The following is a 25,970-nucleotide window of genomic DNA, read 5'->3' on the forward strand; positions in this document are numbered from 1 at the left end:
CTATCCCTCCTGGAGTCCTTGCCCATCTAGTCCCGGGTCAGGCCCGCTTGAGTAGGGCTCTTCTGGGCTAGAGCCCCAGCAGCGATGCCCTCCGCAGCAACTCAAACTTACAGGGTAACCGGCGAGGGGTAGCCCGGTGGCCCACTGTTGGGACCTTAGAGTCGTACACGCACACTCTTCCCATACTGCCGAGCCTTGCAGAGCTGGCGGCAGGAACCGAGACCGGGTCTGAGTCGGTGCAACTCTCCGCAGTCTAGGCTTGTCAAGCGCCGTGACGAGAAAAACTACGCTCCCCACAACCCCTTGCGCCTCGGGCTCGCTGCGGTTGCTTATGGCCAATCGGGAGAAGCAGCTGTGGCGGGGGCCGAGGAGGGACATTTTAAAAGGGCCGGAGATTGCAGGCGTCAGTGGCCATGGCGGATACAGCGACTACAGCATCGGCGGCGGCGGCGGCTAGTGCCGCTAACACCTCGACCGATGCACCTCCTTTCCAGCTGGGCAAACCCCGCTTCCAGCAGGTGAGGACCGGGCTATGGTCTGAGGGTCGGCGGGTAGCACAGGGAGGGCGAGCAAACTCTTCTCCAAAATCCCCTTTAGTCCTAGGGTCTCCGACCCGCGGCCACCGGGGAGCCTTGCAGCTATTGCCTCGGGTACCTCGGCCCCAGCCAACCCTCTCCCATTGGTGAGCAGGATGGGCGTGGACTCCCACCTTGGCTCCCTATTGGCCGCCGATGCCGTCACTCCTCAGCTGCCCGCGCCCTCCAGCTTTTCCCGCCTGAGGCGCTTGGTGATTGGTCACGGCCGGTCGCGGCCGGGGATCTGGGGTGCTCGGGTCCGAGCGGCTTCTGCAGGGTCGCTTTGGGCTGTGCAGCCAGCCACTCCCGGCGGAAAGTTCGACTTCGGCTCTGGATGACAAGTTGGCGTGGCGGAGGTGCCTTCTAACTTTCCCTGGGTGGGGACTGACATTCCTTGCGAGCTGCTGGCGGGGCTTCCGGGCAGCGTCCGCACCCCGCGGTCATGCTCCCAGCCCTCGACCCCCAAGCCGGGTCCGCAGTGCGCGATGGTTTAGGGCCACGAGCCGAGGGGTTCTCGCAGCCCGGCGACCCCTGTCCCTTCCAGCGGGGGATTCGCTGACGCAGCGAGTCGGCCGGCTGGTGCCCTGCCGGGGATGGAAAGAGGACATGCGGGGAGAGCCGGGGTGCGGAGGAAACGCTGTGTCATCCCCTGGGGCCGCGGGCTGTAGGTAGAGTCCGCGTCCCCGGGAGCCCGCCTCAGCCCCCTCCCCCGGTGCGACCTCCGAGACGGGTCTCTGGCACCCGGGCCTGGGCGCGACCGAGCGCTCGGCTCTGTCCGACCCAGTCGGTCTCTTCGGAGCACGGTGACAGTGGCCTTTTTACTCGGGGACCCCCGACAGGGCGTCGCTAACTCGCCCTCGGCCGCGGAGACGGGGATCGAACCCACAGCCCGGACGTGCGGCGGGAGCTGAAGGCTTGGAGGGGCCGTTCCCACGCTTCCGGCCGCCTCGTACCCTCCGTCCTCCACTGCCTCCAGCGCCGAGGAAGTGGACTTTATTAGGAAAAGGGCCGAGAGGCTCAGCCGAAGCGAACCGGGCTTGCCTTGGGTGGGGGGCAGCGGAGGCGGACACAAAGAAGTTTGCAGGAAGAAAGGAAATTGTACAAAGGTCGGTGCGGTGGTTTTTTGTGTTTTGTGTTTTTGTTTTCTTGGTGGTGGTGCTTGTGTGGGAGAGGGACTGGTTCCAGGAAAGTGGTGCACCGAGCTTCGCTGATAATTAAGGAACTGCCACCCTGAGCCTTCTGAGAGAATGTCCTCACTGTTTTAAAACAGGACTTTTAATTCCTTTAAAAAAATAAACCATCTCAGCATGTAGATGTCCGAGGCAAGACTGGCGTCTTCCTGCCAGTGGAGGGTGCCACCTAGGGTGAGACTGTTAGGGGTGCCTCTCCCTGGACTCGAGTGACCCTTCATTGGCTGGCACCCTTTCCCAGCCCTCCACACACATTCAGCTCACTCTTCAAGGATCAGGCAGCGCCCCCGCTCCAACTCCCTTCTTCCCGTCTGATATTACCCGGGTTAGACCAGGTCACCGATTCTCTCCTAAGCCCCTCTTTGGCCACCCCAAGGGGGATCCTTTTAGGTCAGCCTTTAGTGACCATCTGTCCTATATTCCTCTAACGCTTATGTGTCGTTACTTGTTCTCCTCAACCCTTGTGTGCATCTTTTGAGAGAAGGGGCTGATCTTGCCCTTCCTTGTCTCCATCTTACCCCGAGGTGGGGCTAGACACATGGTAATGTGCTGAATAAAGGTTTGTGGGTTGTCTTTTTTTCTGGTACCTGTGCTGGGACATTCAGTCACACAACACATTTACTGAGGACTTCCCAGTGGCTTTAATGACTGAGGCCTTTGCTGTGATCACTGCCGGAGCCATAAATGCACATTTGAGATTACTCCACTCAGCCATTGCTGGTATTCTTTTTGGCACCGCTCTTGAGGGCAGTGAAAGTGTTTGTTTGCTTTGGAAGCTTCCTTCCTCCGGCATAGTGACTTGCATAAAGCACAGTGGAGGTGATTGTCCCTGTTAAGGAACTTCTCTCCGCTCCCTGCCCCCACCTCCTGCTCCTCCCACACCACTCCCTGCTGTGCAGGCAGCCCAACTGCCACCCAGTTGACTCCCAAGAAACCTGCGAGTCCCCTGCAGACTTCCCTTTCTCTCCCTCACCCTCCAAATACAACCAGAGGCCCAGTGTTCTCATCGTGCACAACAGCTTTCAAATCCACTGGTCTCCCCTGCTGGAATCCTAGACCAAGTCCCCATGATCTATGTCCCGAGCCACTGTGGAAGCCTAACAGGTCTCCCTGCTTCCACTCTGGCCCCCTTCCAATGCTTCCTTCTTCCACTTGGCAGTCTCAACAATGCAGGTCTGATCAGGTGACTCCCTCCTCTCCCCACCCCCACCACACACTTGAACACTCTCCAGTGGCTTACCCTGCTTCTGAGATAAGGACCTCACTTTTGGAGGGGCCCCAAAGGCCCGCATAGCCCACCCCTGCTGACCTCTACTTCCTGAAATCAGACCCCCTCCCCCAACCCTCCTTTCCACCATGCTAGCTGCTTTCAGCCACTTGAACCCGGAGTGTCTCATAATCCAGGGTCCAATTCCCAGAGCCCACGCCAGGGACACCACCCTCAGTCCCCAACTAATCTCATCGCTTTCTGCAAGACTGGGTGCAGAGGTCTTTCCTTACTCCCTAGTGTTGCCCTAGAGCCCTTCTTCATTCCATCCTTCATGGATCGCTGTGCAGGAAGGCTGGGGGGAGAAAGGACATTGAGCAGTGTCAGAGGGTGGAGAAAGATGACTTGCCTTGCTGGGCTTTGGTCTGTGACCATCTTTCTTCCCCTACGATGATGATAATAGCCAAGCATTGTTCCAGCCTTTGGCATATTGACTTACTGAATTTTCACAACAACTCTGTGAGGCAGATACAATTATCCCATATATGATAGATAAGGAACCTGTAGCACACAGACAGATTAACTCACTTCCTAGGCAGTCTGGCTCCAGGGTTCTTGTTTGTTTTATTAAGGTTTTCAGACATTCAGAAGTGGAGACAGTTGTCAAAGAAAGATCCAGCTGAGCATCAACATTTGCCACTGTGAGACCAGCTTCATTTCATCTATATTTCCCTAATCCCAACCAATGAATTATTTTATTTATTTTTTTAAGATTTTATTTATTTGAGAGAGAGAGAGAGAGCCTAAGCAGGGGGGGAGGGGCAGAGGGAGAGGGAGAAGCAGATTCCCCCCGAGCAGGGAGCCCTGAGCAGGTCGCCCCATGCAGGTCTCCATCCCAGGAACCTGAGATCATAACCCGAGCCCAAAGCAGATGCTTAACTGACTGAGCCACCCAGGTGCCCTCCAACCAAATAATTATTTTAAAGCAATGCCCAGACAGCCCATCATTTTGTTGTACCTGCTGGTAGGTATCTCTAGAAAATAAGGACTTTTTTAAAATAAATTTTTTTACTTCAGAATAATTTTAGACTTACAGAAGACAAAAAGATAACAGAATTCCTATATAACCCTCACCCTGTTTCCCTGAATAGTATCATTTCATATGACCCTAGTACAGTTGTCAAAACTAAGAAACCAACGTTGGAACATTATTATTAACTATACATCCGGACTTTATTGGATTTCACTATTTTTTATACTAATGTTCTTTTTCTGTTCCAGGATCCCATCCATGATCCCACATTATATTTAGTTGTCATATCTCCTTAGCCTCCTCTGGTCTGTGACAGCTTCTCAGACTTTCCTTGTTTTTGATGACCTTGACTGTTTTGAGGGGTACTGGTCAGGTATTTTGTAGGATATCTCTCAATTTGGGTTTGTCTAGTGTCTCTCATGGTTAGATTGGGGTTATGCATTTTGGGGGAAGAATATCACAGAGGTGAAGTGCCTTCTTTCTCACATGGTATCAGAGGGTTTTTTGATTTGTTTTAACATAACCACAATACCTTTAACACACCTAAATAATTATTTCTTAATATCATCAAACCAGTCACAATTTGTCTTAGTCTATTTGGGCTGCTGTAACAGAACACCATAGATGGGGTAGCATACGAATAACAGAAATTTACTTTTCATGGTTCTGGAAGTTCAAGATCAAGGTGCTGGCAAACTGTGATGAAAGCCAGCTTTCTGGTTCATAGACTGCACCTTCTAGCTCACATCACATGGCAGAAGAGTGGAAAGATCTTTCTGGGCTCTCTTTTATAAGGGCACTAATCCCATTCATGAAGGTACCTTCCAAAGGCCCCACCACCGAATACCATCACTTAACCTCACACTGGAGGTTAAGAGTCTACATATGACTTTGAGGGGGACACAAACATCCAGTCCATTGCACTATTCACATTTCCATGATTGTCATATCATTTTTTTTTAAGATTTTATTTATTCATTTGAGAGAGAGAGAGGGAGAATCAGACTCCCTGATGAGCTGGGAGCTGGACATAGGGCTCGATCCCAGGACCTGGAGATCATGACCTGAGCCAAAGGCAGACACTTAACCATCTGAGCCACCCAGGCGCCCCATCACATCATTTTTTAAATAATTGGTTTGTTTGAATCAGGAACCCAGAAGTCCCACACATTATATTTGCCTGATAAGTCTCTTCTAATCTATTGGTCCTCCTACTCTCTTTTTTTCCCTCTATTTGTTGAAGAAGCTGTGTTGTTTGTCTTGTAGAGTTTCCCTCATTCTGAATATGGCTGATGGCAATTTTGTGGTATTTAACATGTTCTTCTGTCCCCTGTGGTTCCTATAAACTTTAAGTCCATACTTTTTTTTTAAGATTTATTTATTTATTTGAGGGAGAGACAGAGAGAAGGAGGGAGGAACAGGGAAGGGCAGAGGGAGAGAAAGAGAGAATCTTAAGCAGACTCCGCACTCACAATCCTGAGATCATCACCTGAGCTGAAACCAAGAGTCGGATGATTAACCTACTGCGCCAGCCAGGTGCCCCTAAGCGCATGCTTTTAACCACTGCCCCGTATTGTCTAGTGAAGGGGAGGAAGACGATAGGACAGCTCCTGGGGAAGCTCTGTGACCTGACTGTACTCCTTTTCCTCCTTGTCTGCTCATTTGCTCCCCTGAAATAGCTTTGGGTCCAGACCATTTTTGGCAAGTTGGATCCTAGGACAGGGAGCAAACACATGTGCTTCTTCCCATTTGTGTTTCAGTCTACCCAGAAATAAGTTGTTTTTTTGTTTTGTTTTGTTTTTAAACTTCCTTGCTCCTTCAGGAGAGTCACTTACTTAGCTGCGAGGCTAACTGGGGTTATGGGTGTGCTTTGCGTGTGCATGGCAAGTTCGGAAACCAACTGAGGCAGGAGAGCAGGTGGGTTGCACGGGGCTCCCTTGGGGGAGGGGGAGCTGGCTGGAACAGGAAAGTGCACTCTTCACTCCCAGGACGAGAGCTGTGTGTGGGCTCAGAGTTGGGAGGCTGCAGTAGGGAGGTTTCTTATATAGTTTGCCTGAACTCAAGTTCCAGAATGGATATGCCCTGCATTATGTGTTATGTTTTAATCATTTACATCCTATAGGCTGGAGAGTGACTGTTTCCCAGGCTGGTCCTGGAGCTGGTTTGTGCTGTGGACAAGGTCAACACCTTCTAGTCCAGTGGCTCTCAACCCCTGCTGCACATTAGTATCATTCAGGCAGGGTTTTACATGGACGCTGTTGCCTGGAGCCCACCCCAGCCAATAGAATTTGAATCCCTGGGTGGAAGACCTCGTTTGGGGATGCCCGGGTGTTTCCTTGTGCAGCCTGGCTGAGGACTACTGAGCTGGCCCAGCCTTTCTGCCTTTGGGCTATAGGTTCAGGGCATATTTTATTCTTGATCTGGAAGAGCTGTGACTTAGAGGTCTGGTACAGGTATATATTCATCGGAGGGCTGACAGTTTCTTTCAGGCCTTGGCCCCGGCGGCTGCTCCCAAGACCTGCTCTCGCCAGGGGCTGTTGAGGTGGGGCTGTTTGTGCTGCAGGTCCTGCTGAGAGTGAGCTGACTCACCTTTCTTGTGAAGGGAAAGGGAAGGCATCACTTGGCTGACTCAATCTTCCAGTAAAGAAAAAGGGAAGGAAAAACACCCACTGATTGATGGGTAAAGATGGGGGCTGAATTTTGGAGCGGGGGAGAAAAAGGCCATACACTTAAAACCTTTGAGAAAATAAAAATTAACCCAGACTGAGAAAGTGAAACCCTTCTTTGCCATTCTTCAGTCTGGAATGACAGAGAAGCCCCCTCCCTACAAAGAATCAGTGGTCCTCCCAAGGACCCCCTGCAGCTGTGAAGTGTCCCAGTGATTCTTTGAGTGACCACTCCTCTGTACGCACTGAGAAGTCACATTCTCCAAGACCATAGGCTGCCAGAAACTTTGCTGTTTAAAATAATATCAGTAGGAATGAAACATCCTCCTCTAGAGAGGTGGGTCTAAAGTCACTTTGACTCAGAGATTAGCCCAAGTGCAGTGCTTCAAATAAGCAGTTTCTGGACACAACCTTCCACACTGATCTTAATCTTATAGTTTCTAAGGAAACAAGACCCTGTGGCTATTTCTCAGTCCAGACCTAGATGGACTCCTTTCCCTCATAGCTTTGCTTTGAGCCTATTAAAGCATCACGTCATTTAAATTTTCCTCCAACTTTGCCCAGAATATTTTTTTAAAATATTTTATTTATTTATTTGACAGACAGAGACACAGCAAGAGAGGGAACACAAGCAGGGGGAGTGGGAGAGGGAGAAGCAGGCTCCCCGCTGAGCAGGGAGCCTGATGCGGGGCTCCATCCCAGGACCCCGGGATCATGACCTGAGCCGAAGTTTGCCCAGAATTCTATACTAAGGTGAATTTTCCCTTTGTTTGGTGATGTGCCCCACAGTTCCTCTGTTGTGTGGCCTCCCTCACTGCAGTGAGTCAGTAGACATGACTTTGTCCCTGGGGGGTCTTAGGCTGGTTGGATTAGTACACTATCATCTATGCTTAGCATTTATAACTCAGAACCCCTTTCTTGAATCTCAGGTCTCTGTTTGCAGTGCTTATTGAAATGTTACATCTGGAAGGCCCTTTAAGTATTTCAAACTCACATGACCAATCCAGAACTTTTGTCTTCCCTGCCACTAACTTATGTACTTCTTGTTTTCCCTGTCCTGATTAATAGGCCTTAGTATCTAACTAGAAATCAAGGCATTATCCACATTCTCTTCTTCCTCATTCCCCCAGTCAGGCAGCCCCTTGCTCTACCCCAGGTCTCAGCGCAGTGCTAGGCACACAGTAGGTCCTCGGTGGCTATTTGGTGAATGAATGAATAAAACCACAGAATTCTGGTGCAGTTGCTCTTCTTTTAATTTTTGAAATTTTCTACTAGGTGATAAGATTGTGTAGGGCTGGGGATGGATCTTTATTTTGTTTGCCTTGCGCTCCTCAGCTATTTGCACGTAGTAGGTATTTAATGCATATAGATTGCATGAATACAGTAATACAACTAGCTCCCCAGGGCACTACAGTAAGTATTTTTAAAAAAATTATCAGAGCATTCCAGACAGACCCTATCTGTTCTTGGCCTTGCCCTCTTTTTCTAAAATGTCTTTTATCACACTTCAGTCCCTCCTTTTGGCTGACAGTGGTGCAGTTTCTGAGTCCAGCCTTCATGCATCAGAGTCCTTGTGGATACCCTTCTCTGCTTGGTAAACTCATCCATCCACCCATCCCAGCGCCTCTGGGAAGCTTCCTTGACTCACTAGGAAGAAATCATCTGTGTCCTCACTGCACTTTATGATGCTTCATTTAAGCTCTGATCACAGTATTTTGTAGTTACTTGTTTATTTGTCTTTCTTGATGGACTCGGCTTCTAGAACGCTTGTTCACTGTGGTGTTCCCTGAGCCCAGCTCAGAAGTGGGTGAGGGTATCTATGGAGCAAAGTGTTTTACCAAGGCCCTCTCTCTCAGTGGCCGTGGTGTAGAATGACAAAGGGGGCCAGCAGGGCTAGGACAGGACGCAGACAGCGCCAGACCACAGGGTAGTCAGAGGCTAGAAGTCTCCACTGGACCATCTTCAAGAGGTTGCTTCACTCTGGCTGTTCTCCTTCCAGGCCCCCATCTCTGCCCCTGCCGCTCCTCTTCCCTCCTTGGGCCACTAACTGCCACACTGTTGTCCCTTTCAAGTCCTAGTCTCCCTTGGAAGCCCTGCCTGGGCTCCATCCCCTCCAGGCCATAGGCTGCTCACCTGCCTGCTCATTCATTCTTGTGGCAGGGATGTTGCTGGGGCCCCTTCTAGGTGTGAGACAGGAAACTAGGAGCCAGGGAGGATGAGGCTATGGAAGGAACACCCAACAGCCTACCTCCTTCAGGAGCTTGTAATCAAGTAATATATTAGATAGTATTTTAAATTAAGCATATATTTTTATTTTTATTATTATTATTATTTTTAAAGATTTTATTTATTTATTTGACAGAGAGCGACAGCGAGAGAGGGAACACAAGCAGAGGGAGAGGGAGAAGCAGGTTTCCTGTGGAGCAGGGAACCCGATGTGGGGCTTGATCCCAGGACCCTGGGATCATGACCTGAGCCGAAGGCAGACGCTTAACGACTGAGCCACCCAGGCACCCCAAGTATATATTTTTAAAATAGAATATTACTTTTATATATTACACAGAATGCTGGTTCTTTTTTTTCATTTTAAAAAGAAATAAAAATCACTCATATTCCTATTATCCCAGAGTCAATCTCTGTTAACATTTTAATATATTTTCATCTAACTTAAAAAAAATAATTTTGTACTTTCTATTTTGAAACAGTTTCAATCTTACAGAAGTGTTGCAATAAGAATAAAGAGAACTTGAGGTGCCTGGGTGGCTCAGATGATTAGGTGCCTGCCTTTGGCTCAGGTTGTGATCTTGGGGTCCTGGGATCAAGCCCCATGTTGGGCTCCCTGCTCAGAAGGGAATCTGCTTTTCCTTCTCCCCCTGCCCCTGCTTGTGCTCTATCTGTCTCTCAAATGAATAAATAAAATCTTTTTTAAAAAAAGAATAAAGAGAACTTTCATATACCCTTTGCCTAGATCCACCGGTTAACATTTTTGTCGCACTTCTTTTATTATTCTTTTTGTCTACAGGTGATCAAAAGTCCAGAAACATAGCAAATATACATGATATCACCAAGGTCATCTTCAGTCTGTAAAGAAACCAGAAGTACCCACATTTCCAGATTGCATTGTCGCCCTCTGTATTTACACATGTTATTTTTCTCAGCCATTTGAGAGTAGGTTATATTCATTTATCCCTTGACTACTTTCGTGTATCATAAGAACGAGGGCATTCTGACATTTGTCTTTGTCCATTCGGGCCGCTATAACAAAAATCCCATAGACTTAGGTGGCTTATAAACAACAGAAATGAATTTCTCACAGTTCAGGAGGCTGGGCAGTCTAAGCTCAAGGCCCTGGCAGATTCGTTTTCTGGTGACAACTTGATTCCTGGTTCATAGACAGCTGTCTTCTGGGTTCTTACATGGTGGAAGGACCAGGGGGCCCTCCTGGGGCTCTTACAAGGGCACTGATGTCATTTGTAAGGGCTCTGCCTTCATCTAACTGCTTTCCAAAAGGCCCCGCCTCGAAATACCACCACATTGGGTGTCAGGTTAACATGTGAATTTGGGGAGGGACACCCACATTCAGTGTCTAGGAATAACCTCAAGTATAGTTATGACACTCAGAAATCTAACATGGATCGAATACTTTTATTAATCTATGATCCCTATTCCAGTTTTGTCAGTTCTCTCAGTGATGTCCTTGAGAGCATCTTTCCACGAGACAGTCCAGAATCACAGATATGTGTAGTTGTCTTGTTTCTTTAGCTTCCTTTCACGCAGCCCCATTCCTCAGTTTTTGTCCTGACGTTGACATCTTCGATGAACAAGGCTGGTCATTTTATGGAATGACCTCAGTTTGGGTGTGCCGATGTCTACTCATTGATTAGCGTCAGTCCCTCCAGAATACTATTTGAGTGATGCCATGAATTTCTCAGGGTGTCCCATCCAGAGGCACACCATGTCCATCTGCCCCTCATCGGTTTCGTCTTGTCCCTTCCCTTCCCTTCCCCAGCCCTGGAATCAGCCACTTCTCTAAGGACCCCCAGTTCATTCTAGTAGACCAGGGTCTGGATGTCATTGTGTGTCTTTGCTATCCGCTTACTGTCCATCTATCTCCTTGGTTTTTTTAAGTTGGAATTACCCTGTAAGTATGCATTTCACACAATCATAAGCATTTTTTCATGTCATAAATGTCTGAAAACATGATTTTAGATGGCTGCATAGTGTTCAGTCATATGAGTGGACCACTATTTACCGAACCATCCACCTTTGTAAATAGTGCAGCAGTGAGCATCGTCAGCATGTACATCTGACCACGCCTCTGAATGTCTCTGGTTGCTTTCTTAGACTAAATACTTAGAGGGGAAATTTTGCCAGGACAGCAGTGTGAGCATTATGTATAAGTGGGGAAATGGTTTAGGCCCTTTGAGTTATAAGCGGTTAGAGAAGCAACTGTTTTAGTTAAGGAATAGTGCCGAAGCTTGATCTGGTCTCTGAACGGCAATACCTCAAGGGGGTGGAGGGAGGGGGTGGAGAGGGTGGGTGCTCCATGCAGGGGGTGTCCCGGTGAGCGAGAGTGGAGGCAGCACGGGGCCTGGTATGCACAGGGGGCTTTCAGGGAACTATTGCAGGGTCGTCATTGGGAAGAGAAAGCAGCAGACGGTGGCTATAGGGTCTGGCATCCTAATGAGCAAGGGGGAGGGAGTGTGGAGGTTTCTGCTTCCTTCACCATGCAGAGGATGGTGTGGGGAGAGCTGTGGGGCTCTAGGGAGGACTTGGGGCAAAGCCCGGAGTGTAGTGAGGCATGAACCCCCAGTGTGTGCAGCTTCCCCTTTGTCCTCTAGCTTGGCACCTTCTCACCTCCTTGAGCTTGGCTTTTTCCCTAGGGCAGAGGGCCCAGTAGCAGTGTTGCTCGTTGCTCCATTTCCCTTCATTGTGGGCTAATGCCTGTGGCCTGCTTTGCACAAAGCCCTCCTTTTCTTGGGCCCCTGGCGAGGGCAAGCAGGCCCCTGTCCTGAGCCTCACAGCCACTCCAGGGCTATGGGTAAAGGAGGGCTTGAGGGCTGTGAGCTGGGTGCTGTCATGCTTGAGCTTGGCCTGTGGGAAGCTTTCCCTGGGGGCGGAGCCTGAGCTGGACCTTGGAGGCTGACCCTCCCTATACTTGAGAGGTCCAAAGCAAGGCAAGGGAGGATGTGGTGCAAAAGGAAGGCTGGGAGAGGGCTGGGCCCAGGCCTCTCCTTAGCCTGTGTGCTCACTGGTGCTGGGGCACTGTGGAAGGGGGTCTCAGGGAATTGGGGGAAGAAGGAGGAAAATGGGAGGCAGCCTGAAGAGGACCCGGGACAGTCACCGAGTATCTTAATGGTCTTTATGAGTTGACTTTAAAAAGACTTCAGACCTTGGAAAGCTGCCCTCAGGTGACTGAGAAGCGAGGCCTCACTGGCATTCATCACATGGGGAGTCCTGGGGGCGGTGGGACCCCAATGAGAAGGGTAAGCTGTGGGGTGTGGTCCACGGGGGCTGGAGGATGGTCTACAACAGCTGATCTGCTCTCCTCTCCCACCCCCTTCTCCAGACATCCTTCTACGGTCGCTTCAGGCACTTCTTGGATATCATCGATCCTCGCACACTCTTTGTCACTGAGGTAAGTTGTGGGTGTCCCTCTCAGTGGAGGCCCCTTGTCACTTTAGAAGATCCATGAGTCGTCTGTGCATATGCTGTATACACATTATCTGATTCCATTTGCATCTTACAGCATCCCTTCAAAGTGGATATATGGCATCATTATGACTTCATACTCTAATGAAGTTATTACCCAGGACCTGAATGACACGCTCATGACAAAAGTTCAAGTGGTACAGGTGTGTTTAAGTGGAATAAAAAAGTATCCTTTATATACTCTCCCTACCCAATTCCCTCCTCTCGTAGGTAACGTTAGATTTCCTAAGGTAGAGTTTGCCTTTGGTATGTGTGCCGTTCCGAGTTCTGACAAGCATATGCGGTCACGTAGCCACCAGCACCAGGAGGCTGTAGAACACTTCCATCCATCACCCTACAGTGTTTGCCCTACACTTCCATCCATCACCCTACAGTGTTTGCCCTACACTTCCATCCATCACCCTACAGTGTTTGCCCTACACTTCCATCCATCACCCTACAGTGTTCGCTCAGGCTCAGTTAGACAGTTCCTCCCCTGCTCCTGCCAGCCGCTGGCCACCACTCATCCATTCTCTGCCCCTCCTGTTCTGGTTTAAATGTCATAGAAATGGAATCCTACAGTACGTGGTCTTGTGCGTCTGGCTTCTTTTCCTTAGCATTATGCTTTTGAGATTCATCCGTGTTGCTGCATGTATCGGGAGTTGGTGACTTCTCTCTGCTGAGTCGTATTCCCTTGAAAGGATGTTCCAGAATTTGTTTTTCCCTCTACTTGTCGATGAACACCTGGGCTGTTTCCAGTTTGGGGCTATGATAAATAAAACACTATGAGCATTCTTTGTGTGGACGTATGTTTTCATTTCTCTTGAGTAAATAACTAGGAATGGATCGCTAGCTCATATGGTAACTGTGGTAAATGTATGTTTAACTTCATAGGAAGCTGCCAAACCATTGTTCGGAGTGGCTCTCCATTTAACATTCCCATCCACAGTGTTCTAGTTGCTCCACATCCTCACCATCATGTGGTATCGTCACATTTAACTTTATTGCCAAACTTATTTCAGCCATCATAAGAAGTATGTCTTGATAGCCTTTGTATGTATAGAGCAATGCATGCACGTATAAAATCGCAGATCTTTATTAAGCACCTACTGTGAGCAAGGCAGTGTCGTAAGCATTTTACATGCATTAGCTCATCAGATTAACTCAAAGCAACCCTACGAGGTAGAGATTATTCTAAGCTCCGTTTTACAGACGAGGAAACAGAAGGTAAGTCTCATGCACATGGAGCTGAACAGGGTTGGAGCCAGAGTGTGACGCAGGTAAGCTTGTCTCCAGAACCCTTGTTCTTAGCCAGTTTGCATCCTGTTCAGGTAACAATCCCAAGATTACTCAGCGGGCAGAGGGCCTGACCTCCCGTGCTGGGCCCCCACCTATCCCAAGGAAAGTCATTGAGCCATGATGGAAAGAAGCACAAGGCCTTCTGGGCACCTGGGCTGAGAACAATCCCCACTGGGCATGGGAGAGCAGCCCAGTGATGTGAAATGTTGGAATTACCCTGATATGTGGTTTCCTACCGCATCTCAGCGAGGACAAAGGGCACAGGTATTTTACTGGCCGACTTCACCTGTCCCTCTGGGTCTACCACCTCTTAAGGGCAAGGCTGCTGTACTCTGGGCTCTGTCTGGATTCTCCTGAGGAGTAATCAATGTGACTACATAAAAATTTGGAAAAGCACCATGCTAGAGAAACTACTTACCTAGCCTAGGTTATGTATCTTTTTAAAGAAAGCTCCAGAATGGTGCAAAACTAGATACAATTGTAACATCAATCCCAACAGAAATGCCACCTGCTTGATGGAGAAGACCACAGAGGCCAGTGCTTAACTCAGAGGATAGGTGCAGATGGTGGTTTTGAGGCATGTTGAGAAATGATGGAGGGGGACAGAAGGTCGGGAGGTACGTCAGTGCTCCCCAGATTACCACGATCAGGCAGGGGCTTTGAGGACGGATGGGCAGCTACAGGGCGGCACGCCAGCGGTCCCAGGGGGCCTCCACCCTCCCTCCTCCCGTGTCCCTCTTCTCATTCCCAGACCCTTGCATTTCCTATTCTCCTTGTACCACATCTCTCTTGCATTTTGAATGGCCCCAATATTCTTGTACATCACTAAACCATCTTGACCTGTGTTCCCTACCAGCAATTGACACGTCAAAGCAACTGAACGATTCACTAGCTAGAAAAATCACCAGTACAACAGCAATTTTGGAATATTTTTCAAATTTCTCATGTCCCCTCCCCTCATCAGCGATTTGGATAGGCTTCCCGGAAAGACCCATACCTCCCTCCCCCTTGCACCCTGGTTGCGGACTGTTTCCAGCACTACATGCTGGCCTTTTGGAAAGTTTTTGCCCATAGAAGATCATCATCTAAGCCCTAAAAACTCTGGAAGGGCCATGACTCACTGGTTCTAGTCCAGGCAGGTTGCAAGGCCATCGGCAGGGAAGCAATGAGAAATTAGAAGTGGAGAGGAAAGTCTGTTACCTGAGGCTGTCCCCCACAAACTGTGGCACTGTTAGGAGGGCCGGGTTCCCCTTCTGCTGGGCTCAGTCCATAGACTGAGACTGTAGACTCATGTCTATAGAGCACTGTTTCTCTCTCAGGGTCCTTAGCTGGTGTTCTGGGAGGGAGTGGGGGGTGCCGGACAACCCGCTGGAAGAGATCTGGACAGCCCATTTTGCCTTTGTGGGGGGATAGGTTTGTGGAGACACGAGGAGGTGGTTCTGGAAGCCGGAGGTTCTTGAGGTAGAAAGATGCTGGGCAGCTTGAGCCATCTGGTGACCTGGTTCTGAGAGGCATTCACTGAGTCGATGGATAGGCTCATCTTGAAAGAGTTTTGCAGCAATTTGTTTGTCATTTATAACTGACCAAGCTTTAAAAAGATTCCAACCCTTGTATGTGTAATGAGGTGGAGGAAATTTCATTCACCATAATTTCTCTTAGGAAGAAGGCTGTCTTTGTCATAAGAATGTCTTGAGCAAGGCTTCAGGGGAGGAGGTTGGTCTGCTTGAGAGAGGGGGAAGAATGGTGCTTTTTGATCCTGCCGAGAGGAGAGAAAAGGAAGAGGGAGTAACAGTGGGAAGGAGAGCAAGCATCTGGGATGAGCTGAGAGGCCAGTGGCTGGGGCTCTCTTGAGACTGGTCATGCCTACTGAGTTGTGAAAGTTGACGTGTTGTACTGTTGTCCCCTCCGCCATCATTCCTGGGAAGTTGCCAGTAAAGTCCCCCTGGTTCTTGAAATCTCTGCAAGAGTAGACTATTTGGGGGGCGGATCTTGAGGGGCTGTGAGTCTCCTCTCACGGTGCAGTGTCTGCAGGATCAGACCTGAGGAAAAAAACCACCAGGAGTTGGCAGAAGTCCCAGCTTTGGCTTTGCACCTAGGTCATGGAATTAGATCTAGATCTCTAAGGGCAAAGTTGTACCAGCTGACATCGAAGTTACTTTTAATTATGGACTGAAGATGAATTTGCTATTCTAAATTCAATAATTATTTAAGGAAATGAATGGTTGACAGGTTATCATCCTGAAGGGCAGAGAAAACTAACTGAAATATTAGTGTTAATAACACAGACTCCATACGAGTATTGGTGTTGTAATCTGAAACTGTTTGGGGTGTATTATAGGATAGAATAGATAAGGAATTATATTGAAGTTGGGAACCAGGGTTCTCACCATGGAGGTAGGTGGATACAGATCTGGAGTAGGGGAAAGGACAAAGAACTACGTGATATTGTATTGAATTGGAGGTATGGATATGAACTCGTCACACACACACACACACACACACACACACACTTATGTTTATATTTCCCAGTTTCCTGACTCTGTTCATTGAAAGGGCCTAGAAGCAATGAACCTGGTGACAGTGAACACACTTAGCACTCAGATCTTGGTTTCTAAATACCACAACCTACAAAAAGAAACTGGAACTTCTTGGAGAGGTGGCCAAATCCACATCTAGGACAAGGAGAGCTGCTACAGAAAGTAGGAGGGTGTTCAAAGAGTGATGGAGACACAGTAACTGGCTTGAAGGGAAACCCAGCAGTCATAATTGGGAGAGTTTGAGCATTAAGAAGAGTACAAACAATGGTTGTAACACACTAAATAATCATAATAGTAATAATAATACATCTGCGAGTCAATAATAGCAGTAACACGAAGGAGGAGGAGAAATCCATGAATCCATAGTAATACTAAAAGTGTGGGAGAGGGAAGCTCATCTTCACCGAAGAATGTCAGCTGATAAATGTAGAAGAAAATAACCATTGTGTAACCCTCAATGAACTAACTGCCTCTGGCCAGGATCATAGTGGTTGCTACTTGCATAGAGTAACAAGTTGTAGGGAAATAGGAGATGTGTCTGCTCTCAAATAAGTCTCACCCTAAAGATTAGTTAGCAAAGGGGAAAAGTTCCCTTTATAGTGAAGAGCTTGGAGGAACCCACTTTAACCAGGTGGCCAAACTTAGCATCACTAGCCATAAAAAAAAAACTGACTTTGTGTGCCTTCTGATGTGATATGATTCTGGTAGTAATCCCTAAATACTGGAATATATGAAAGCCTAAAGAAGAAAATAAAAGCAACCCATAGGGGCGCCTGGGTGGCTCAGTCATTAAGTGTCTGCCTTCAGCTCGGGTCATGATCCCAGGGTCCTGGGATCGAGCCCGCATTGGGCTCCCTGCTCAGCGGGAAGCCTGCTTCTCTCTCTCCTGCTCCCCCTGCTTGTATTCCCTCTCTTGCTGTCTTGCTCTCTCTGTCAAATAAATAAATAAAATCTTAAAAAAAAAAAAAAGCAACCCATAATCCCACCTGCCAGAAATAGTCACCATTGACATTTTGGTGTATGTATATATACAAAATTGGGATGATTTATATAATATGTGTATATATATACCTATCTCTTTATATAGAATATGTACAGAGAGAATCATATGATATATATGTTTACATTTACATAACATATGTATACATGATATATACTTTTTTCCATATAGCATATTATGAGCATTTTTCCTTGTTATTAAATGTTATTTCAAGATATATTTAATAACTACATAGTAATCCATCATATGATTATTCTATAATGTACTTAATAATTTTCTCTATCGTGACCCACTCGGGTGGTTTATGTCTTTTGCCATTATAGATAGTATGTTAAATCTCCCCATGTTTCTCTTTATTTTCTTTGGATAAACTCCTAGAAGTGGAATTTCTGAATGAAAGACATTTTAAGGCATTTGATATATATTGCCAAATTGCCCTGTAGATTATACCAACCTGTATCAAGATTATATCAGTTTATAGTCTCAATAATAGTGAGTGACAATGTCCTATTTATTTTTATTTTTTAATTTTTCATCGACTAAACTTTTTTTTAAGTAGGCTTCATGCTGGGCATGGAGCTCAACATGGGGCTTGAACTCACGACCCTGAGATCAAGACCTGAGCTGAGATCAAGAGTCAGATGCTTAACCAACTGCACCACCCAGGTGCCCCTCAACTAGATACTTTTTAATTATAATGTTTCTCTACACTTTTAAAAAATTTCAGTATAATCAATATACAGCATTGGTTCCAGGTGTACAATATAGCAATTCAGCAATTCTATACATTACTCAGTGCTCATCATGATAAATGTACTCTTAATCCCTTTGAGAATGTCCATTTAAATGCCTTCTAGACAGCATCTGATATTCTAATTTTAAAATCTTTAATGGAATTTTTAACAAAAAAATACTCAAATGTCAGTACCTTTATACACTTCAAGTTCTTGTCTATCTGCATGCATTATTGGCGTACTTTTACACTGAACACTTTTTATTTGCTTTTTTCATTCATTTCCAAGTCTTCATAATTTTTTTTAACTTGATAACATATAATGTATTATTTGTTTCAGGGGTACAGGTCTGTGATTCATCAGTCTTACACAATTCACAGCACTCACCATAGCACATACCCTCCCCAAAGTCCATCACCCAGCCACCCCATCCAAGTCTTTATAATTTTTAATTTATTTTTTATTTTTTAAAAAGATTTATTTATTTTAGAGAGAGAGAGAGAGCACGAGCAGGAGGGTCAGAGAGAGAGGGAGAGACCGTGTCCAAGCAGACTACCCACTGAGCGAGGAGCCTGATGTGGAGCTCTATCCCAGGACCCTGCGATCACGACCTGAGCTGAAACCAAGAGTCAGATGCTTAACCGAATGTGCCACCCAGGCACCCCCTTTATACTTTTTTAAAGTCAAGTTTTAAAGTCTAAAAGTTAGATGCTTTGATCTAACACATAGGTTGTTCCCTATCTTTTGCTTTTCCAAGAAACATAGTGTTGGACCTGTCACTTTTCACTTCTGCTACATTTATTTTCTAGAATAAATTCTCAAGAGTAGGCTATCCAGGCTGGAGGGCTGAATGTTTCTAAAGTTCTTGGGCTAGCTGGACAGATTTATTTTCTAAAGGGTTGGACCTCCTGTCATGCTGCCAGAGTTCTGTTTGCCTTGCGTGGGCCCCCTGAAGGTGACCAGAGGTCAGCCACAGGGAAGGCAGAGCCCCTCCCCATGTGTCCCTGGTTTCCTCTTCCCTTGGGCCTCCAGTGGCCTGGGGCTTCAGGGAGCCAAGGACCAATCTCAGCACAGATGTTTAATCCTGGGGGTCCCAGGACTGCTGAGAGGGAACAAGAAGGGGGCTTAAGAAGGCTGAGGGAAGACAAGAGAAGGGCTTGGGACTCTGCATATAAATCGTTATCTTCTAGCCCCAAGTCCCAGTGTTTGGGGCCACAATAAAAATGGCTCAAGCAGTCATTGTGGGCAAGGTGAGAGTGCATGGCCGTGCCTTGGGCAGGTACAAGACTGACCCAGGTGAGAACAATCAGATACTGAGCAATCAAGGCATGATGTGACCTAGGCAGCTGCCCTCCCCTCCCCCTGCCTCCCATCAGCCATCCCTGCTTCCTTCTCTCACGAACACTCCATTGCCAATTCATTCTCCCTGCCCCTGGTGCTGCTTTTCTTTTTCTCTCTCTCTTTTTTAAGTTCTGCAAGCTTTGGGACTCCCAAATTCTCCACTTTGCCTAAAGTTTGAATGCTCCAGTTTCTGTGTCAGGTAAGGCCTGGCTTTGAATGAGGGTAAAAAAGACCCTTCCTTTTCTTACCTGAGGTGCCCTGTCCCCGTAGGCATCAGCTTTGGGGGATGTAGGCATTGCTTTGAAATCACTGGGAGACCACCCTTTCAGTTACTGTTACGAGGACAGGATGGTCTTCCATGCTGATGTTTTGTGGAAATGGCCCAGAACTGGGATTGAGGGGATTTCTGCGTTACCTCCCACCCACTCTGGGACCCTGGGCATGGGAATGCCCTTCCTTTTCTGGCCGCAATTAGTTCAGAGAGGGGGTGGCCTAGATGGTTCTATGATAGATACATGCAAAGGGGTGTTCTTATCCACATCCTGTGTGAATAGGGCACGGTCTCTTGTAATTTTGGGATTGTCAAACGAGCATCACCATCGAGAGACTTTTTGATGACTCTTTCTCCAGATTTCCTTTTTGTGTCCTTCCCTTTCTGGGTCCCTCTGTCCCTGTTCCTGTCTGGCATGGTCTCCTGCCCTCTCTGGCCGCCACCCTAACATTCCATGTCTGTCCCTTTGCTTCCTTCTCCTACCCCTCAGGGCTTTGGGGCAGGACCCTTGAGGCCAGGCTTCTCCTCTGTTCAAATTCTCTGCCCTGGAGCAGACCTCCCAGGTGCCAGTGTTTCCAGAAGGACCTTCTGGAGACCATGCCCCCATCAAATAGAGGAGATAACCTCAAGGTGACATTTTCTGGCAGGTGAGCTAGAGGCAGGCAAACCAATGAGGGAGTCTGGGAAGCAACATGGGCCGACTCTCCCCCTGGCCCAAGGCTCTAGAGGAGCCTTTCATCCGCTCCTTGCTGCCTTTGCATTCAGGGCCTGGCTGCCTGTTTGTTCCTGGTTGAAAAGACTTCCTGCAAAGTTCACCCACCACGGACCTCCAGCTGTCCAGACCTCTCCAGTGCCCAGGGCTCTTCCATCAAGCCTCACGATGCACGGGAGTGAGAGAAGGGCTTAAAGCAGGGAGACCCTCCTCCCATCCCTCAGGTCTCCCCGGTAATGGCCCCGTTCTCTGCCATGAAGAGCCCAGCCCCCAGAGCAGTCAGGCCTCAGGGACCTCTTAAAGCGAGTGTCCTGGGGCTTTGGCTGTCCCACAGAGGGGCCTGGAGCCCCAGCCCCTCAGCCTCTGACAGAGGGGCCTGGCTGAGGCTTAGTAAGGCCCAGCAACAGAAAAGCATGTTCTAGCTTCCTCCAGTCCTAATTTCTCAGACTTGTCTTCAGGAACTTTGGATTTAGTTCTCCCTCAACCCATGCCAAGATCGGGCTCTTTGGAACTTATTCTTGTGGCAGGAGGCCTCCCTTTGATGACTGTGTCAAATGAGATGGAGCCTGGCCAGGTTGTTATAGGAACTCGGGAGAATCCCTGGAGCGGGAAAATAATGAGAACACGGGGCCGTTCACCATTCAGCGCTGGAAAGTAGAGCATTCATTGTCCCGTGGCAGAGGCTGTGGCGTGGGAGGAAGCAGGCTTGGGGTGGGGACCTTGCCCCATCACTGAGGCTTTGGGGGTGCAGGGGGGGCGGGTTGGGGGCACACAGCAAGGGTCTGACTAAACTCTGGGTACAAAAACTAAACTTCTCATGTTGTGGCCATGTGACCTTAAGAAGTTAAAACAACACGATCCCATTTTGTTGAAAAACAAATGCATTAAATCCAGGACGAAAATCATCCTCACTCTGTTTAAACCATTCTCACTTCTGCGGTGGTTATCTCAGGTAGTGTGTTGATGAGGGATTTAAAACGATCTTTTGTGCTTATCTATTGTTTTCTGACATTCTCTCTAAACAGCATGGGTTAGTTGCCCCACCCCCACCCCACCCCTGCCAAAAAAATCCCACCAAGCTATCTCCACTTTGGAAACAGATTCTGGGAAGAGACTCTGGAATTTTGGAATTGACGTGCAAACCTTTGAAGGGGGTGGGGCAGTACTCTCCTGCAGTCAGGCCACACCTAAGTAAGAAGTTTCCCTGCTCCCTGATGCCCTGGATTAGACCAGTGTCCACAGGTACTTCACCCGCTGGCCTGACGGGTCACGTGGTCTGACTGGCTTGTCTGGGCCCGCAGTGAGTCGGCTGTTCCTTCCCATCCTATGGGACTGCCCCATCCGCTGGCTCAGCAAACACCCTGTCTGCCCCCTGGAAGCCCTTCCTGGTGTTGCATCCTGCCTTCAGACCAGGGGGCTTCTGTTGAGGTCTCTGCATTTCCATCCTCAGCTAGCCTTGTCCTTCTATCAAAAGGGGAACAAAAAAAAAAAGAGGGGGGAACAGGGCATCTTCACTGGGTTTCTTTACCCACACCGGACAACCCTGATGTCCGGGTCCCTCGTCTAACCTTGACATAGGCTGCCTTCTATGGCTGTTGTCTGTTTCTTGTTAATTTTTTGAGGTATAGCATACATATGATAAAATGCACAAATCCCAAGTTTATGGCTTAATACATTTTGACTTATGTTTATACCCATGTAACCACCACTCAGATGAAGACATTGGACATTTCCATTACCTCAAAGGGTTCCCTCATGCCCTTTCCAAGTCAGCACCCTGCTCCACCCCCCCCGCCCCCCCTCCCGCCAAAAGTAACACTATCATGACCTCCACCATGTTAGTTAGATTAGCTTTGCCTGTTTTTGAACTTTATACATACTCTTTGGCATCTGACTTCATTATGTATATCAGCCTTTCATTGCTATGTAACAGATCACCCCGAAATATAGTGGCTTCAAACACTTCAGTTCTTTTGCTCACTGGTTTTCAGTTTGGGCAGGGCTCAGAGGGGATGGTTCATCGCTGTTTCTTGCGGCGTCCACTAGGGTGGTTTGATGGGGGGCAGGGAAAGTCCATTTCAAGATAGCTCACTTGCACGGCTGACGAGTTGGTATGGACTGTCAGCTGATAGCTCAGCTGTAGCCATGGGCCAGCGCCTCGGTTCCTGTCCAGGTGGGTCTCTCCATATGCTGCTCGGGCTTCCTTACAGTATGATGGCTGAGTTCCAAAAGAGCGCCCATCCCAAGAGAACAAGGTGGAAACGCAAGGCATTTTTGTGACTTAGCCTCAGAGGTCACATAGCCTCACTTCAGCCATACTCTATTTGTTGAGGCAGTCATGAAGGCCTGCCCAGGATCAGCGGGAGGACACACAGACTCTACCTCTTGAGGGGGACGTAGGAAGGTTCTAGAAGAGAATGGGGCATGGCAGATATTGGAGTGTCCATCTTTGGAAAATACATTTTGCCACATTATGTCTGTGAGATTCATCCATGTTATAACATGTATTTGTAGTTTGCTCGCTCTTTAAGTTGTTGTGTAATATTTCATTGTGTACATATACTACGATTTACCTATCCAGTCCACTACTGACATTTGGATTGTTTGCACTTTGCAGCTATTTGAATAGTGCTGCTATGAATATTCTTTTTTTTTTTTTTAAGATTTTATTTATTTATTTGACAGAGAGAGAGCACAAGCAGGGGGAGCAGCAGAGGGAGAGGGAGAAGCAGGCTCCCTGCAGAACAGGGAGCCTGATGTGGGGCTTGATCCCAGGACCCTGGGATCATGACCTGAGCCAAAGGCAGATGCTTAACTGACTGAGCCACCCAGGCCCCACTGAATGTGCTGCTATAAATATTCTTATACAAATATTTTGGTGGACAAAGGCTGCCTTCTATCACTGTTGCTGTCTCTTTAGCTTTTAAGATTTTACAGATGATACAATTCTATCTTCCTCTTTTCCCTCTCTCTCCCCATCAGTTACTGTAGCCATATGCACTTTAGTATGTAAATCTCTGCTAGTGTTTTTAAAATGTTGAAAAGAAATTATATGAGTATTACAGAAATATGTTATCTTTATAAAAACTTTCAATATTACAATTAAGATTAAATTTCCACCTGACACCCCTTGCCAAATCTGGACCCTTTCCTACCCCAAGGTAACTCCTGTCATTAATTTGGTGGGTCTCCTTCTAGAGCTTTTTTGATGCATTTACACACATAAATATTCTCATAGAAAATATTGTTTTCTATGTGTGTGTGGGCTTTGTTTGTTTGGTATAATGAATGGCATCATACAGCTCTGCAATTTACTTTCTCACTCAAAAAAATATGTTGGAGATGGAATCACATACAGATCTACCTCACTTTTTAAACTGCCCAATAATAGTCTATAGTATTATCAGACCACTGTCATTTAGCCATTTTCCTATAGAAGGACACTTAAATTGTATCCTTCTTTATTGTTTGCAAGGGAAAGAGTTGCAGGAGCCTTGGATCTGTGCCCCTCAATGTCTTTTTTCTTTCCTCTGCAGAGACGTCTGAGAGAGGCTGTGCAGCTGCTGGAGGACTACAAGCATGGGACCCTGCGGCCAGGCGTCACCAATGAACAGGTAATTCTGCTGGAAGTGGGGGGGCGGGGCAGGAAGGCGGCAAAGTCACATCCCCTTCCCTGCAGCCAGAACCACTCTCTTTCCTTCATTATCCACTTCTATGCTACTACATAGCCATGTGGACTTCTGGCTTTTTGGAGGAGACATTCAGTTCTCTCCCATACCCTGGGTCTCGTGGGAAGCATGGAGGCTGAAAAGGCAAGTGAGACCCAAAGGCAGTAGTTTCCTGGAGCTGATGTGTATATCTCTTCCCAGTTCTACATTCAGTGACGTCACAGTGGTAGCTTGAAATCAGCCATGTGGGAATATTTCTACCATGGAAATTGGCAAATGCTTCAAATCAAGACTTTCTTCCCAAAAGAACTGATTTTTAAACATTTACTAGTATACCACTACTCAAAATTTCAGGTTGAGGATGGGAAAGACAAGGGAGGATAGTGGGGATTAGGCTAGAACACTAATTTCATTTTTCTTTTTTTATATCAGGTAGGAACGTGAACTAGAGCTAAGTGAAATGTTAATGGTTGTGTTTGGTTTGAAGGAAAGGTAGAGGGATGCACTGTAGGGCTACTTTAATGATTATAGGGACTGATGGTTAACATGCCAAAGTTTTTCTTTTTGTTTACAAACTTTATTTTAAAATCTTTTAAAAAATTAATTTCGTTTTTTTTTTTTTTTTCCCCAAAATAATATGTGCGCAGGGGCACCTGGGTGGCTCAGTCGGTTAAGCGTTTGCCTTTGGCTCAGGTCATGATCCCAGGGTCCTGGGATTGAGCCCCGAGTTGGGCTCCCTGTTCAACAGGGAGCCTGCTTCTCCCTCTCCCTCTGCTGCTCCCCCTGCTTGTGCTCTCTTGCTTGCTCTCTCTCTCAAATAAATAAATAAAATCTTTAAAAAAAACCCACAAAAGTAGGGCGCCTGGGTGGCTCAGATGGTTAAACGTCTGCCTTCGGCTCAGGTCAGGATCCCAGGGTTCTGGGATTGAGTCCCGCATCGGGCTCCCTGATCCTTGGGAGCCTGCTTCTCTCTCTCTCTCTTTCCCTCTCTCTGTCTCTCATGAATAAATAAATAAAATCTTAAAAAAAAAAACCCCACAAAAGTAATATGTGTGCATAGTTCAAAAAATCAAATAGTACTAAAATACCTGAAGGAAAAATAGTATGCTGCCCCCATCCCTCCTCAATTCCCATTCCTTTTCTCCAGAAACAAATACTTTTAGCTATTTCTTCAGATAGAAATCTATGTCGAACTAATATGCTTATCTATAGTCCTATTTTTCACCTAGTTATTTTGTATTCAGCTGGATTCAACTGTCTTGTTATTTACCCCCGTTAAAAAACACACGTCTCTTGGGGCGCCTGGGTGGCTCAGATGGTTAAGCGTCTGCCTTCGGCTCAGGTCATGATCCCAGGGTCCTGGGATCGAGTCCCGCATCGGGCTTCCTGCTAGGCGGGGAGCCTGCTTCTCCCTCTGCCTCTGCCCCTCTCTCTCTCTCTGACTCTCATGAATAAATAAATAAAACATTAAAAAAAAAAAAAAGAACTTAAAAAAAAAACAACAACACACGTCTCTTCCCCATCCTCATCACTCTCCCAAAATAGTTATTATGGATTTGGGGGTTTATAGGTATTCACGATTCACATTATTACAATGATATAAATAGCATTTACTAATTTTTGTTTTCTCTCTTGTTCAACTTTATGTTTTACCTGGAGTTAATGATTGCCTCAGTTTTTCACATTGGCATGGTTTTCTTTATACGGTCTCTACCTCTTACTGCATCTTCTAGCAGCCTTTTGATATTTTCAGTGCCTCCTTTCAATCTGAAAACTCCTGTCCTTCAGTTCCCTTTTCCCCTCTGAAATTTTCCTTTCTGGTATCCAACTCCTCCAGCTCCAGGCCTTCCTGTTGGTGTACACTTTCATTTTGGTGGAAGATCTCTTTTAGTAGCTTCCTAAAAAAAGAGTAAATGGGAAGAAAATTGTGAGTCCTTTTATGTCTGAAAATTAATTCTGCACTCAGTGTTTTTTTTTTTTTTAAGGATTTTTTTTTTCTTGGCGGGGGGACAGAGAGAGAGAGAATGGGGAAGGGGTAGAGAGAGA

At 47.2% G+C, this 25,970-nt stretch overlaps 1 protein-coding gene across 8 annotated transcripts in view; it reads left to right on the forward strand.

Moving 5' to 3' along the window:
- The first annotated feature begins 353 nt into the window (after positions 1 to 353).
- SFXN5 (sideroflexin 5) overlaps positions 354 to 25,970 on the forward strand; it is a 113,608-nt gene continuing 87,991 nt past the window's right edge. For 2 of the 8 annotated variants that reach the window (XM_036073245.2, XM_036073248.2), the window contains exons 1-4: positions 371 to 518; positions 12,241 to 12,309; positions 12,421 to 12,526; positions 23,793 to 23,870. In XM_036073245.2, coding sequence (XP_035929138.1) covers positions 478 to 518; positions 12,241 to 12,309; positions 12,421 to 12,526; positions 23,793 to 23,870 — 294 coding nt within the window. In that variant the 5' untranslated portion in view covers positions 371 to 477. The other 6 variants (XM_036073247.2, XM_036073252.2, XM_036073249.2 and 3 more) reach the window with 5 other exon arrangements.

This window comes from Halichoerus grypus, chromosome 10 (assembly GCF_964656455.1).
Source record: "Halichoerus grypus chromosome 10, mHalGry1.hap1.1, whole genome shotgun sequence".
In the NCBI taxonomy this organism is placed as follows: domain Eukaryota; kingdom Metazoa; phylum Chordata; class Mammalia; order Carnivora; family Phocidae; genus Halichoerus; species Halichoerus grypus.